This window comes from Eurosta solidaginis, chromosome 4 (assembly GCF_040869045.1).
Source record: "Eurosta solidaginis isolate ZX-2024a chromosome 4, ASM4086904v1, whole genome shotgun sequence".
Taxonomy (NCBI): Eukaryota; Metazoa; Arthropoda; class Insecta; order Diptera; family Tephritidae; genus Eurosta; species Eurosta solidaginis.
This window is the reverse complement of record NC_090322.1, coordinates 270,603,339-270,620,833: the sequence shown is the minus strand read 5'-3', so window position 1 is coordinate 270,620,833 and position 17,495 is coordinate 270,603,339. Positions and strand designations below refer to the sequence as shown.

The window sequence follows — 17,495 nt, the reverse complement described above, 5'->3', positions numbered from 1 at the left end:
AACTATAAATGAAGGATATATTTTTTAACAATATACTAACCTTAACATTGGTGCCACTCTTTCAGAGACCTAGAAAAATAACGGGAAACTCAACTTTTTTCCCAAAAAAACGCATAAAACAGTTCCAAAATTTGGAAAACTTCCGAAATAATAAAAAATTCTGAAATGAACCTAAAAATAATCCTGAAATGGTTTAAAAATTATTTCAAAAACAATACTGAATAATTTCGTTTTCCTTACCATCATCACTAAATCGTAAACAGAACCTGAACGTGTTTCTCTGAAACTATTCCCAAAAATACCAGAACGATCATTAAATGAATTTGGAAATGATACTGCGCTAGTCCCTAAATTATGGAAAATTACTTCAAAATTATCCCGACCCGTCTTCAAACTAACCAAAAATAGTTCTAAAACAGCAAGTTAATAGTAAAGACTCTATTTCGTAAGCAATCTCAAAATTATCCGTAAATTGTCTTGATATGATCGAGAGCTGATTTGTAAGTCTACATAGACTGTAATAAATGAATAAATAATCTACAAAAGAACGATCTTAAGAAAATCATAAAGTAATCAAAAATTACTTACTTATTTAATCTCGCTCAATTGTGAAATCGGTCAAACCATCCCACAAGGCGCACCAGTTGCTTCTTCGTTGGCACTGGTCTTTCGAGCTAAGTGGGAACGCCTTCTTTCTGCTTATATAGACGGAAGCCAAAAAATATATACTTTTTTAGCTGAAGCGGAATCCTCCATTCGCATAACATGGCCTAGCCAGCATAGAGGCTGCGTTTAATTTCGCTGAACTATGTAAACCTCGTACAGTTGATCGTTAAATATTCTACGGTACTCGCCGTCGCCAACGCGTAGAGGTTTTTTTCGTTTCATTTTCGATTGCCGAGAGAGTACTTTACTTTTCATCTAGTCCAAAGTAGCATTTATTGGCGAGGGTGATTATTCACTGGTTTCGGGGCTGATGTTGTTGTTTTTGTTAATGCTGGTTCCCAAATAAACGAAGTTTTTTACGTTTTCGAAATTATGGCTGCCATAAGTTGCAACTTCGTTTTGTACTCATTCATCATCGAACTATTTTCTCCGCTTTTCTTGCCGGTGTGGAGTGTTCAGGCCGATTTTATCAATGACGCCAACATACGAAAAATGTTCCAGGGCGATTAAATTGTGCAGTTTGTATTATTTTCTTTAGCATCAAATTAAAGAAATCACACTGTAGGGGCCACCCTGTTTGAAAACTAGTTTAGTTTGGAATGGCTCGGTAAGGTTCTTCCAAATTCTTGCATGGAAACTAAATTTAAATATAGCGGCATATAGGCAACTCCTTTTCGTGCTGTCCAAGGCGGCTTTAAAATGGACGAAGGGGTGATATGTGTCGATTATTTTATGCGGGTTTTTGGTTACAAAATTTGGCGCATAAAAAACTGGTCGATGGTAGATTTAATAGATCTGAAACTGCACTGGTAAGATCCAATAAGCCGATTCACGAACGGCGTTAGCCTTTTACAAAATACGCTTGACAGAACTTTATATGCGATATTAAGAATGCTGATTCCGCGATAATTGGCGCAGTTTGTAGGATCTTCCTTCTTGTGGACTGGGAAAAGTCCACTGAGATTACAATCGCCGGCATGCACTTGTTCGACCATATTTTCCATATAAGCTGATGCATGTGTCTTTTCAAGTCCTCGTGGCGGTATTTAAATAGCTCCGCAGGTAGTTTATCGGCGCTTGCAGCCTTTTTGTTTTAGTCTGATTATCGCTATTCTTACTGCGCCATTATCATGTGAGAGGACATTAATTCCACCACCATCGATTGCGGGTTGGGTTTATCATCTTGCCTGGGCGTTTCATCTCTCTCTCTATTAAGGTGTACAGAGAAGTGTTTCTTCCATAATCTAAGCCTGTTCTGGACATCGGTTACCAGGTCCATTTTTACAGGATACTCATGCTTTTCTGTCTCTAATTTTTTTTTTTTCATTTAAAGGCGTTTTAACTAAAACAATATTTTGTCACTAAGCCAATTTTCCAAATCAAGAATTTCTGCACACAGATCTGCAACAGTTTTCATCTTATCCATTCAAGCGAAATAACTTTGTATCTCCTAAGCTATTATTGATGATGCCAGCTGTATTGATCTATTACATAAAAAACTCTATCAACATTATTTTTTGCAAAAAAAAATTATTTAATCATTTGATGCATCAACTATAAAAGTTACAGAGATATGTATTAATATATGACCATATAAATTTATGTATGTTGAGTGTGTATATTGTTTCTTTTCAACTTAATCAACCCACATAAGTTTAGGTGGACTCTGACGCCACTATCCGTTTTTCGCATAATACCAAATGTTTGCTTCCCTAAGACAATTCGCCTGCACAGCAATGGACTATCTTATTGATCTTTAATCTTTGTTACAATAGACACAAATTTACTGTTTATCTTAGTGTCAAACGGAAAATGATAAATTGCTTCCGGCTATAGGAAATCGCTTGTTTTATAAATGATAAAGCATAGAATGGTCATGTGCTCACAGCGGGTGAGCATAATTTATTTTATTTTTATTTTATATAGAAGCGTTCACTTCTTCTAGAGTGAAAATTGTATAGCAAACTAACTAATGTTGTTGATATAAAATTTAAGTAAGGTATTTTGTCAATTCACAAAGTACAGTTTTTGTTGCAAAGTCTTTTTTCCATGATTTCCATTATAAAAACTGATATAAAAACTGATAAGCACAAAGCACATACGGTGAATTGAAGACCTTAGGAATCGTCTGAATACCTTATAAAAACACAAATAGATAAGTCAACAAAGTAACTTAACAGTGCTTCATTTTTAAAGATCAGATAAAATTTCAAGCAAAGATTGGAATGCCATAGCTTTGTCAAAAGTAAGACAACATAGTATGCAAAACTACTCTTAAATAGTTTAAAAACTGGATCAATAAATATTCTTTAGTAGTGCGAGTGCAGTGCGGAATTTAAGATATAACATAGAACATGTTGAGTTGAGATAATGTCACTTCAATATATCAATTTGGAAATTTTGTCAATTCAAGCTGTGTAGGTGATGCAGTAGCTTTGTATACGCAGCACTTATTGATTTTGTGTCATATATGGTCCTTCTACTCCATTGGCTGTTTGCGTTAATATGACACTCAGTTAAATGAAACTTAGTTAATATAAAACAAGTAAGAACGGGACTTCATGACTGGGTGTTGGTAGGAATTGGAAGTGGATTTGTATACTTGCGTGAATGTCCGGTACAATAAAGGAAAAGCACTTCTTAGTTCAACGATTTAATGAGGACTAAAAGATAAAATTGATGTGTACATATAGTTAACTCTTCAATACATGTAATATGTCTTATTCATTCTAATTATTAGAAATATGTTCTCAATATGAAATATTGAACTTAAAATTCCAAGTTATTATTTCAACAATGGGGCTGAACAATAATCTTATCCCGTTCGAAATCTCCGAATAATCGGATGTATAAGATAAGAAATATATAGTGAACAGATCTATATACCTAAACGATTTTTAAGATAAATATAAAATAAAAAACAGGTAGGTACTTTGTGTGAGGATGCAAAGTTTCAGGTTTTTTGTGGTCGGCGTGTGAAAACTATGACTACGAATCACGTATTTCAACAATATATGACATAAGCGTAACTATTTGATGAAACTTGATGAATTTTGAAGCTTCCAGCCGTAAAAAAGGGGCAAAAATTACAGTTTGTATGGGGTATATAATATATATACCACCGATCTCTATGATTTTTTCAGACAACAATATATGTTATACACGTAAGCATTTGATAAAATTTGAAGTTTCTAGCTGTTAAAACGGGGCAGAAATTGCGCAAAGTTTCTTATCTGATCAATCGGTTGTATGAGATATATACTATATATACAACCGATCTCTATGATTTTTTCAGACAACAATATATGCTATATGCGTAAGCATTCGGCGAAATTTGAAGCTTATAGCTGTTAAAGTGGGGTAGAAATTACGAAAAGTTTCTTATCTGAAAAATCGGTTGTATGAGATATATACTATATATACAACCGATCTCTATGATTTTTTTAGACAACAATATATGCTATATATGTAAGCTTTTGTTGAAATTTGAAGACTATAGCTCTTAAAATAGGGCACTAATTACGAAAAGTTTCTTATCTGAACAATCGGTTGTGGGGGATATATACTATATATACGACCGATCTCATCAATTTTTTCAGGCAACAATATGTGCAATATACGAAATTATATTGTGAAGTTTGAAGCTTCAATCTGTTAAATTGAGTAAGATATGACAAAAATCCTCTTTTTCTGAAAAATCGGTTGTATGGAGGACATATGCTATAGTGGTCCGATCCGGCCGGTTTCGACAAATGTCTAATCGGACACCCCAATACACCCGCTCACCAAATTTTATCAAGATATCTCAAAAATTGAGGGACTAGTTTGCATACAAACAGACAGACGGACATGGCTAAATCAACTCAGCTCTTCATCCTGATTATTTCGGTATACTTAATGGTGTGTCTATCTACTTTCCTTTAAGGACTTACAATTTTGGGTTTCGTGACGAAATTAATATACCATTTCATGAAAGTTATAAAAATACAAATAAATAATTGGGGAGATTTACCTCCGAACAGACTTAGGCGAAAGAATAAAAATCGCGCGATATACTTTTGGTAAGACCCACTTTGGTCTTTATATTCTGATACCACGAAAAAGACATTTTAAAATCTGTATACTTTGTCGGCGGCCACCGTGGTGTGATGGTAGCGAGAAAAGCAACATCAAAATTTTAGAAACAAATTTTCAATTAGAAGAAAATTTTTCTAAGGGGTATCGCCCCCCGGCAGTGTTTCGCAAGCACTCCCAGGGTATTTCCGCTATGAAAAGCTTTTCAGTGAAAACTCGTCTACCTTGCAGACGCCGTTCGGTGTCGGTATGGTGGTAACTTTTCAAATGTGATTAATAGCAGATATATTATGTTGTTGAAGCGAGTGGACATTTCGATAGAAAAGGTCGTGATTACATTCCTTAATTGTAGTTCGCTAAAATCTATTTCGATTGTAATTCCAGTTTTCACAAGTGATCGCATTATTTTATTTTGTCTCAAGCGTCAGAATATCATACAGCGTTCATTTTAATTTTGGTGTTTCAAATTTTTTCGTTCTACGTGAGGAATGTAAAAAGGAATTAAAATAGGACATCACCAAATGCGTAGAGAACTTCGAGATCCATATTCTATGATGGTATTAAATTAAAAGCTCAAAAAAATATTCAAGAAACATCACCGTAAGTAGGACCTATTTAAAAAAAGTTGGTGAGTTTGTTAACATGCCTAGTAAATCAAGAATTTTAAGAAAGAGGCGCAATTTGTAGAAGCAAAAGATCGGTTTCAAAAGTTTTTCTTTTGTTTTTACACGATATATATATACTTATGAGGAGAGCAATTCGAAAATCGGCCGTAGTTTAAGATTTTTATGAAATACTCGAAAAATGAGTCCACGTAGAATAATATCAACAATTTAACTAAAACATGTAGAACGTTGCTTCAACGGACAGATTTTAGATATCAGCTAAGACTAAGCCGAATTCTGCCGTGCCTCTATTAGTCGGCATAAAAAAAGTCAACCTTGTTTAAAAAACGGATAAAGCTTGTTTACGATGCAGCCAAAAAATTAGGAAATTCGTAACTAAAAGACTAAAAAAAACATATGTAAATAAATAACAAAAATTTAGAAAATATTACATTCTTATTTACAAAATTTTGAACGATTCAAGATTATCTGTAAAATTTGCCAGTAAAATACTAAACTGAATATTCGTCCAGCTCTATTTATATATATTTTGTGTAATATTTCTACTAATAGTTACAATAAACATTTTCATACTCAACACAATTTTTAAGTTTAATAAATTTCTCATTTTGTATATTTACAGATCGTTTTTTTAAATGGCTAATAACATTAACTGCGATATACGAATAATTTCCATAAAAAAAATTCAATATGCATAAAAGATAAGCGCATGAACATATAAATAACAACAGGAAGAAAAAATACCAAAAAATTATAACAATCGTATGAAAAGCAATTTACTACTCGAATTAAAACAAAATCAATCAATGTATAATAAGAGCAGATGAGATTTAAATTATAACCGAATATAAAATAAATGCTAACTAAGACAACAAGAAAACTAAATATGAAAAAAACAGAAATCGAGTAATTTAAATTAAATTTTTGAAATGTGTTTCGAAATCGAATTTTTCATAAAAAAGTCAAGATGTGCAATTCTAGTAAACGTCATTATTTACAGCACCAAAACGCGAAGAAACATTCAATGAGTGAAATAAAATTAAAATACACCCGCGATTGCCAATTAACAAGCAGTGTTTATGAATAACATACGGTGGATATTGTTACACGCACACACACCCACACAAGGCCTTGCATACGAACATCATATTCATGTTAACACAGCGAACATACATTTAAATGCAACTAAACAACAACGAAATCATCATTTTTGTTTTTCTATAAAAGAAGCGAATTCTTGTTGCATCTGTTTAGAAGCGGATTGGTGAAGTGCAAGCAGTCGAAGCAACAGTTAGAGTTACAATGCGCCTAAATACCGGCAATACTACAAAGTTTATTGACATAAAAATCAAAGTAGCAGAAAAACCATAAATACGTTAAGCAGAATAAGCGGTGAGAAAAAGTGCGATATTAAATGTGCGGAACGAAAGTGGCAAACACTTTAAGAGGAAAAGAAAAAACGAAATGAAAAGAAACTTAGAGTAAAGCAAGTGAGAAAAGGAAGAGGAAGAAGAGTGTAAAGAGGCCGCATTCAAGTACCAGACGAAAACACTCGAAGAAACCTTTAAGTGCAGTAACATCACAACAAACACTTAAGCGATAACAAAACTGTAGCGGAAAAACTGCAACATCGCCAACACCAACAGATCGCAAAAATACATACAAAACGAAAACACAACAACAAATAACTAAACAATAAGAGCTACAGCAAGCGAAAAATGAGGCGCCGACAAGCAAACGCTAATAAGTGCAACCAACAAAGCAGCGGAAAAAGGTGAAAAGTGGCGAACAAGAACAGCAAAAAACAAAAACACGAGCAACAAAAAAACTTTAATGGCAACTCGAGAATTTTTAACTTTTAAAATATAATTCTTTGAATAAATACAAAAGTGTAGTTTTCAAGCTAAGAATACAAACAAACTGAGCATACAAATTTTATATTTTAGTATTTGAGTGCAATTCACTGCTGCCAAGTGTTGGGGGTAAAAGGCAGCAACAATAATATTTATATTTTTATTTAAAAAAAAAGAAAATTTTTGGAAAAAAGCAACGGCCAACTGGCAAGAGACAGCTTCCACTTTCGTTGCGACAGAGGTCATTGGCTGCAGTATAATTTAAAAAAATAACTGGAAATCACAGAAAATAATTTTACTATTTTGTATACAAATTTAACAAGAGCTTTTACATAAAATATGAAACAGCAAATATTTCCAATGAACCATCGAACAGCCATAAGCCGGCAAAGAAAGTTGACGTTCTGCTCATTATAATAGGCAAATCTAATTATTACGTATAACATACAAACATACATATGTACATATATGCTAATTTAGTACATCACAACTAACAAATCTCACACCAACTAAACTCACAATCAGCTTAACTGTTAAATGAATTATGTTGCAACGGTGCGATGCGGCGTATGCGTAATTTAAAAAAAAAATTCGTAACATAATGCATACGATTTTTCGTAATTACATTATAGAATTGAATAGGTAGTTAGTTACTTCTTTAAAGCACGCAGTGGAATTGAAAACGCGCAATAAAAACGTGACATATATTTGCAAAAAATTTACGAAATCTAATGCCATAGTGTAAATTGAGTTTTTTGTGTAGCAGCGAAAAAATTGGTTGTGGTTACAATGAATTTCCTAAACTTAAGCAGCCAAAAATCCGCTGCCTTGACTTTAGCAGCTGTCAATTGGTTAATAATAGGATTGGGATTGCTACTATCGTTTCCAGGTGAGTTATATTTATATAAAGCTCTTCAATGATACTTAATTTTAACCGGTTCGTTTCACTGAATTTTCAAATAAACACAACCGAGTTCTAGCTATAGTATATTATATAATAATTGTATACAATCATATAATATTAAAATCAAATAATATTAATAACTAAAAATTAAAAGTTCTCAACTAGATTATAAATTTAACAATTAAAATTTGAAAATAAAAAATTTATAAAACTGGATACAAGACACTAGAAATCAATAATAATAAAAAACAAGTAAGGACGCGACTGTTTTCGGCTGTGCCGAAGACTTCATACATTTCATGAATGGGGCTGAACAATAATCTTATCCCATTCGTAATCTCCAAATAATGCGCTGTATAAGATAAGAAATACTTATATAGTGAACAGATGTACATACCTAAACGATTTTAAGATAAATATAAAAAAATGGCAAAAAACCCCCTTATCTGAACGATCGGTTGTATGGGATATATATTATATATAGCTTCGATCGAAATGATTTTTTTATGAAATCTTCTATGATATATTAGAATAAATATCAACAAGTTTAACGTTTTTATATTGGAAATTAAAGGAGAAATTGCCAAAAATCTTTCTATCTGAACGATCGGTTGTATGGGATATATAATATATATAGCTCGATCGAAATGATTTTTTCATGAAATCTTTTATGATATATTAGAATAAATATCACCAAGTTTAACGTTTTTATATTGGAAATTAAGGGAGAAATTTCCAAAAATCTTTCTATCTGAACGATCGGTTGTATGGGATATATACTATATATAGCTCCAATCAAAGTGATTTTTTCAGATTATCTTCTATGATATATTAGAATAAACGTCACCGAGTTTCACGTTTATACTTTCTAAATTGCGGCAGGAATGACCAAATCGTCTTATCTGAACGACCGGTTGTATGGGAGATATATGTTATAGTGGTCCGATCCTACCGGATCCGACAAATGTCTAATATAATACAAAAATACATCCTTGTGCCAAATTTCACTGAGATATCTCAAAATTTGAGGGACTAGTTTGCGTTCAAACAGACAGGCGAACGGACAGACGGACGGACAGGCGGACATAGGTATATCAACTCAGTTCGTCGCCCTGATCAATTCGGTATACTTAATGGCGAGTCTATCTTCTATATTTCTCAACGTTACAAACATCGGACCAAAGTTAATATACCATTTCATGTTCATGAAAGGTATACAAATTTTAATTTAAGACTAAAGACTAAAGTCAAAAATGAAAAGCAAAAACTAAAAATCAAAAATAAATCAAAAATTTAAATTTAAAATTAATTTGTAAAATTTAAAATTGTAAATAAAGATTCTAAACTAAAAATTGAAAACTGAGAAATAAAAATTTCAAACTAAAAATTGAAAATGTAAACTAATAAGCAAAAAATTTAAAATCGAATAATCAAAACCCAAAATCTTAAAATTAGGAATTAAAATATAAAAATCAAAAATTAAATATTAGATAATAAAAATTGGAAATAAAAAATTTTGAATAACAAGAAAAAAGTGAGAAATTTAAAACTATATATAATATAAAATTAAAAACTAAAAAATTTTAGCAATTTTTGTTGTTGTATCGGCCTACTGATTTGTAAGATCGCGTGTTCGAATCGAGCTCAAGGATCAAGGAATTTAGCAGTTCCTGAAATGGATCTATACGACGAGTTTTGGCAGTTATTTAAATTACTTTTTTCTGCTATTCTAATTTATAAATTTTTTCATTTAAGGACGAAATATTTATTGTTTGGCCTTGAGCCCGATTCGAACCCGCGATCCTACAAAATTATAGATTAGAATTCGAAACTTAAATACAAAATTTATTTAAAAAAAAATTAAAGATAATAAACATAAAAAATAAGAATCAAAAATTAAATAAAAAAATAAAAATTATACTAATGGTGTGGATATGATTTTAGGCGCGCTTATCAAAGCTTAGTAACATTTGTGCAGATTTTTACAGTATTTGTTTTTAATACTTCCGCTGTTGCTATTATATCAATAATATCATATGTATTTAATAAGCGAGCTTTGCTCATATTGCTTTTTACAATGGTTTTTGTTATTGATATTAGAGAAAAATTGTAAATATTAGAAACGGCGAAGGAATAGAAACTAAAAGGCAATTCTTAGAGACCAATTGTATAGCGAACAACGATACATTAATATGGCTGAGTAGCTAAAGGCATCTGCCTTTGCACTGATATGATTGTTGGAGATTCGAGTTCAATGCTCAGCTCCCGAAAAGCTAGCTGATGAAGAAGTGAAATTCAGGAACATGTCCTAGTAACCATCGCTGTTTGTAAACTTTACAATTTTTCTCTAATATCAATAACAAAAACCATTGTATAAAGCAATATCAGCAAAGCTCGCTAATCTAATATCTAATCTAATATATATTATAAATGGCAAAGTTTGGATGTTTGGATGTTTGGATGTTTAGATGTTTGGATGTTTGGATGTTTGGATGTTTGGATGTTTGGATGTTTGGATGTTTGGATGTTTGGATGTTTGGATGTTTGGATGTTTGTCCAGACGTTTGTCTTTGTGACTCAATCACGCAAGAACGGCTGGACGGATTTGTATGAAATTTGGAATGCATATAGCCAATAGTCTAGAAGGATCTACTAGCTATATATTTTTCAAAAGGGGCGTGGTCTCCGCCCCCTAGGAACAGTTATAATTTAATTATTATATTTTTTTGTCTTTGCGACTGAATCACGCCAGAACGGCTTCACGGATTTTGATGAAATTTGGGACAGAGATAATAGGCTACTGGCGAAATTTTTTTCGAACATGGAAAGGGGGAAGGGGGTCCCACGACCCCTTCGAATAATTACTTTTTAACAATTTTTACACATTATAACTTTACGTATACTGACCTTCACCAATATTACAAACTCAATGGGTGAAATAAGTCGAGGGCTTACAAAGTGAGCAGTGATACACCCCCCCCCCTTTCCCCTCTCGTGCAAAATCTATAAATTGCTATAACTCAATGTAAATTTTGTCCTAAAATCAATAATTTTTGGTATCTGGCTCATACAGAACGAGATCTAAACAATTTTGGAAAAACGATCAGTGGTACTCTCCTCCTCCCGCCATCCGCCCTCCTTCAATTGCTTTTATTAGCACGCTTTTATTAGCTTTACCTGTATGTTTCTTTGTAACTCTTCATTCGCTCCAACGCGCCTGTTGCCTTATTAACATGGTTTTATAATTATCTTCACCCTATTTGTAATCCCGTTTGGGTCATCTCGAGACCCTTCAGGGATCATTTCTGGGATCCGTCCGCGATCCCGCCGGGGTCATTTCTGGACTTTTTCGGGACTATTCCGGGATTATTTTGGGACCCTTCCGGGATCATTTGTGTATAGTTTTCGGGATCCGTCCGGGATTCCGTCGGGATTATTTTGGGACATTTTCGGGACTATTCCGGGATCATTTCGGGACTATTTCGCGATCATTTGGGGACCCTTCCGGCATCATTTCTGGACGGTTTTCGGGATCCGTCCGGGATCCCGTCGGGGTCATTTCGGAACTTTTTCTCGACTAAGACGGGATCATTTGGGGAGCCTTTCGGCATCATTTCTGGATGGTTTTCGGGATCCGTCCGGGTCCCGTCGGGGTCGTTTCTGGACTTTTTCTCGACTGATACGGGATCATTTTAGGACCCTTTCGGCATCATTTCTGGATGGTTTTCGGGTTCCGTCCGGATCCCGTCAGGGTCATTTCGGGGCCCTTTCTCGACTAATACGGGATCATTTGGGGACCCTTTCGGCATCATTTCTAAATGGTTTTCGGGATCCGTCCGGGATCCCGTCGGGGTCATTTCGGGACTTTTTCTCGACTAATACGGGATCATTTGGGGACCTTTTCGGCATCATTTCTGTGTGGTGTTCGGGATCCGTTCGGGATCCCTTCAGGGTCATTTTGGGACTTTTTCTCGACTAATACGGGTTCCTTTGGAGTACCTTGCGGCATCATTTCTAGATGGTTCTCGGGATCCATCAGGGATCCCGTCGGGGTCATTTCTGGACTTTTTCTCGACTAATACGGGATCATTTGGGGTAGCTTCCGGCATCATTGCTAGATGGTTTTAGGGATCCGTCCGGGATTCCGTCTTGGTCATTTCGGGACTTTTTCTCGACTTATACGGGATCATTTGGGGACCCTTTCGGCATCATTTCTCGATGGTTTTCGGGATCCGTCCGGAACCCGTCGGGGTCATTTCGAGACTTTTTCTCGACTAATACGGGATCATTTGGGGACGCTTTCGGCATCATTTCTGGATGGTTTTCGGGATCCGTCCGGGATCCCGTCGGGGTCATTTCGGGACTATTTCGGGATCATTTGGGGTACCTTCCGGCATCATTTCTAGATGGTTTTCGGGATCCGTCCGGGATCCCGTCGGGGTTATTTCGGGACTTTTTCTCGACTAATACGGGATCATTTGGGGACGCTTTCGGCATCATTTCTGGATGGTTTTCGGGATCCGTCCGGGATCCCGTCTTTCTCGTTTCGGGACTTTTTCTCGACTTATACGGGATCATTTGGGGACCTTTTCGGCATCATTTCTGTATGGTTTTCGGGATCCGTTCGGGATCCCTTCAGGGTAATTTTGGGACTTTTTCTCGACTAATACGGGTTCATTTGAGGTACCTTCCGGCATCATTGCTAGATGGTTTTCGGGATCCGTCCAGGATCCAATCAGGGTCATTTCGGGACTATTTTGGGATCATTTGGGTTACCTTCCGGCACCATTTCTATATGATTTTGAGGATCCGTCCGGGATCCCGTCGGGGTTATTTCGGGACTTTTTCTCGACTAATACGGGGTCATTTGGCGACCCTTTCGGCATCATATCTGGATGCTTTTCGGGATCCGTCCGGGAACCCGTTGGGGTCATTTCGGGACTTTTTCTCGACTAATACGGGATCATTTGGGGACGCTTTCGGCATCATTTCTGGATGGTTTTCGGGATCCGTCCGGGATCCCGTCTTGGTCATTTCGGGACTTTTTCTCTACTTATACGGGATCATTTGGGGACCCTTTCGGCATCATATCTGGATGCTTTTCGGGATCCGTCCGGGAACCAGTCGGGTTCATTTCGGGACTTTTTCTCGACTAATACGGGATCATTTGGGGACGCTTTCGGCATCATTTCTGTATGGTTTTCGGGATCCGTCCGGGATCCCGTCGGGGTCATTTCGGGACTATTTGGGGATCATTTGGGGTACCTTCCGGCATCATTTCTAGATGGTTTTCGGGATCCGTCCGGGATCCCGTCAGGTTCATTACGGAACTATTTCGGGATCCTTTGGGGTACCTTCCGGCATCATTTCTATATGGTTTTGAGGATCCGTCCGGGATTCCGTCGGGGTCATTTCGGGAATTTTTCTCGACGAATACGGGATCATTTGGGACGCTTTCGGCATCATTTCTGGATGGTTTTCGGGATCCGTCCGGTATCCCGTCGGGGTCATTTCGGGACTATTTCGGGATCATTTGGGGTACCTTCCGGCATCATTTCTAGATGGTTTTCGGGATCCGTCCGGGATCCCGCCGGGGTCATTTCGGTACTATTTCGGGATCATTTGAGGTACCTTCCGGCACCATTTCTAGATGGTTTTAGGGATCCGTCCGGGATCCCGTCAGGGTCATTTCGGGACTATTTCGGGATACCTTCCGGCATCATTTCTGGATAGTTTTCGGGATCCATCCGGGATCCCGACGGGGTCAAATCAGGACTTTTTCTTGACTAATACGGGATGATTTGGGGACCTTTTCGGCATTATTTCTGGATGCTTTTCGGGATCCGTCAGGAATCCTGTCGGGGTCATTTCGGGACTTTTTCGGGACTAATACGGGATAATTAGGGGAGCCTTTCGGCATCATTTCTGGATGGTTTTCGGGATCCGTACGGGATCCTGCCAGGGTCATTTCGGGACTATTTCGGGATCATTTGGGGTACCTTCCGGCATCATTTTTTTATGATTTTGAGGATCCGTCCGGCATCCCGTCGGGGTTATTTCGGGACTTTTTATCGACTGGCATCGGATCATTAGGGGACCCTTTCGGCATAATTTCTGGATGGTTTTCGGGATCCGTCCGGGATCACTTCCGAGTCATTTCGGAACTTTTTTGGGACTATTTGGGGTTCATTTGGGGTATTTTCCGGCATCATTTCTGTATGGTATTCGGGATCATTTGGGGTCCCTTCCGGCATAATTTCTGGATGGTTTTCGGTCATTTCGGGACTATTAGGGGATCTTTTGAGGAAATTCCGGCATCATTTCTGGATAGTTTTTGGGATCCGTGAGGGATCCCGTCGGGGTAATTTCTGGACTTTTCAAATATTGTTTCGGGATTATTTTGGGTTTCCAAGATCATTTCTTGATGGATTTCGAGATCTGTCCGGGATCCCGTCAGGGTCATTTAGGAGTCCGTTCGAGATCCCGTCAGGGTCATTTCGGGACTATTAGGGGATCATTTGAGGACCTTTCCCGCATCATTTCTGGATAGTTTTCGGAATCCGTCTGGGATCCCGTCGGGGTCATTTCAGGACTTTTTCGGGACTAATACGGGATCATTTTGGGACCCTTCCGGAATCATTTCTGTATGGTTTTCGCGATCCGTCGTGGATCCCCTAAGGACCCTTCCAGAATATTTTCTGGATGGTTTTTGAGAACCGTCCGGGAGCCCGTCAGGGTCATTTCGGAACTTTTTCGGGAGTATTTCGGGATCATTTTGGTACCCTTCAGGCATCATTTCTTTGTGGTTCTCTGGATAAGTCTAGAATCGTGTCGTTGTCATTTCGGGTTTTTGGGACTATTCCGGGAACTTTTGGAGACCCTTCCGTGGCATTTCTAAATGTTTTTCGGGATCTGTCCGCGATAGCGTCGGGGTCATTTCGTGGATTTTTCTGGATAATTTCGGGATCATTTGGGGATCCTGTCAGGTTATCAGCTCATTTAGTTCTTTTTTTACTCAATTACAAAAATAAAATGTATTGGACAGAAAAATCTTTTTAAACAGATAACTTGATAAGCAGGCTAACGTGAATATCCCATATATTTAATTTTCTCCTTGCGGACGGGGCCGCGGGTAAAGGCTAGTATCTAATATATATATTATAAATGGCAAAGTTTGGATGTTTGGATGTTTGGATGTTTAGATGTTTGGATGTTTGGATGTTTGGATGTTTGGATGTTTGGATGTTTGGATGTTTGTCCAGACGTTTGTCTTTGTGACTCAATCACGCAAGAACGGCTGGACGGATTTGTATGAAATTTGGCATGCATATAGCCAATAGTCTAGAAGGATCTACTAGCCATATATTTTTCAAAAGGGGCGTGGTCTCCGCCCCCTAGGAACAGTTATAATTTAATTATTATATTTTTTTGTCTTTGCGACTGAATCACGCCAGAACGGCTTCACGGATTTTGATGAAATTTGGGACAGAGATAATAGGCTACTGGCGAAATTTTTTTCGAACATGGAAAGGGGGAAGGGGGTCCCACGACCCCTTCGAATAATTACTTTTTAACAATTTTTACACATTATAACTTTACGTATACTGACCTTCACCAATATTACAAACTCAATGGGTGAAATAAGTCGAGGGCTTACAAAGTGAGCAGTGATACACCCCCCCCCCCTTTCCCCTCTCGTGCAAAATCTATAAATTGTTATAACTCAATGTAAATTTTGTCCTAAAATCAATAATTTTTGGTATCTGGCTCATACAGAACGAGATCTAAACAATTTTGGAAAAACGATCAGTGGTACTCTCCTCCTCCCGCCATCCGCCCTCCTTCAATTGCTTTTATTAGCACGCTTTTATTAGCTTTACCTGTATGTTTCTTTGTAACTCTTCATTCGCTCCAACGCGCCTGTTGCCTTATTAACATGGTTTTATAATTATCTTCACCCTATTTGTAATCCCGTTTGGGTCATCTCGAGACCCTTCAGGGATCATTTCTGGATGGTTTTCGGGATCCGTCCGCGATCCCGCCGGGGTCATTTCTGGACTTTTTCGGGACTATTCCGGGATTATTTTGGGACCCTTCCGGGATCATTTGTGTATAGTTTTCGGGATCCGTCCGGGATTCCGTCGGGATTATTTTGGGACATTTTCGGGACTATTCCGGGATCATTTCGGGACTATTTCGCGATCATTTGGGGACCCTTCCGGCATCATTTCTGGACGGTTTTCGGGATCCGTCCGGGATCCCGTCGGGGTCATTTCGGAACTTTTTCTCGACTAAGACGGGATCATTTGGGGAGCCTTTCGGCATCATTTCTGGATGGTTTTCGGGATCCGTCCGGGTCCCGTCGGGGTCGTTTCTGGACTTTTTCTCGACTGATACGGGATCATTTTAGGACCCTTTCGGCATCATTTCTGGATGGTTTTCGGGTTCCGTCCGGATCCCGTCAGGGTCATTTCGGGGCCCTTTCTCGACTAATACGGGATCATTTGGGGACCCTTTCGGCACCATTTCTAAATGGTTTTCGGGATCCGTCCGGGATCCCGTCGGGGTCATTTCGGGACTTTTTCTCGACTAATACGGGATCATTTGGGGACCTTTTCGGCATCATTTCTGTGTGGTGTTCGGGATCCGTTCGGGATCCCTTCAGGGTCATTTTGGGACTTTTTCTCGACTAATACGGGTTCCTTTGGAGTACCTTGCGACATCATTTCTAGATGGTTTTCGGGATCCATCAGGGATCCCGTCGGGGTCATTTCTGGACTTTTTCTCGACTAATACGGGATCATTTGGGGTAGCTTCCGGCATCATTGCTAGATGGTTTTAGGGATCCGTCCGGGATTCCGTCTTGGTCATTTCGGGACTTTTTCTCGACTTATACGGGATCATTTGGGGACCCTTATGGCATCATTTCTCGATGGTTTTCGGGATCCGTCCGGAACCCGTCGGGGTCATTTCGAGACTTTTTCTCGACTAATACGGGATCATTTGGGGACGCTTTCGGCATCATTTCTGGATGGTTTTCGGGATCCGTCCGGGATCCCGTCGGGGTCATTTCGGGACTATTTCGGGATCATTTGGGGTACCTTCCGGCATCATTTCTAGATGGTTTTCGGGATCCGTCCGGGATCCCGTCGGGGTCATTTCGGGACTTTTTCTCGACTAATACGGGATCATTTGGGGACGCTTTCGGCATCATTTCTGGATGGTTTTCGGGATCCGTCCGGGATCCCGTCTTTCTCGTTTCGGGACTTTTTCTCGACTTATACGGGATCATTTGGGGACCTTTTCGGCATCATTTCTGTATGGTTTTCGGGATCCGTTCGGGATCCCTTCAGGGTAATTTTGGGACTTTTT

At 38.0% G+C, this 17,495-nt stretch overlaps 1 protein-coding gene across 5 annotated transcripts in view; it reads left to right on the top strand.

The window, feature by feature from the left end:
- Positions 1–17,495, top strand: part of nAChRalpha7 (nicotinic Acetylcholine Receptor alpha7) — a 322,772-nt gene that overhangs the window by 28,749 nt on the left and 276,528 nt on the right. For all 5 annotated transcript variants that reach the window (XM_067786137.1, XM_067786135.1, XM_067786136.1 and 2 more), the window contains exon 2: positions 5,989–8,108. In XM_067786137.1, the coding sequence (XP_067642238.1) occupies positions 8,009–8,108 (100 nt within the window). In that variant the 5' untranslated portion in view covers positions 5,989–8,008. The remainder of the gene's footprint in view (positions 1–5,988; positions 8,109–17,495) is intronic.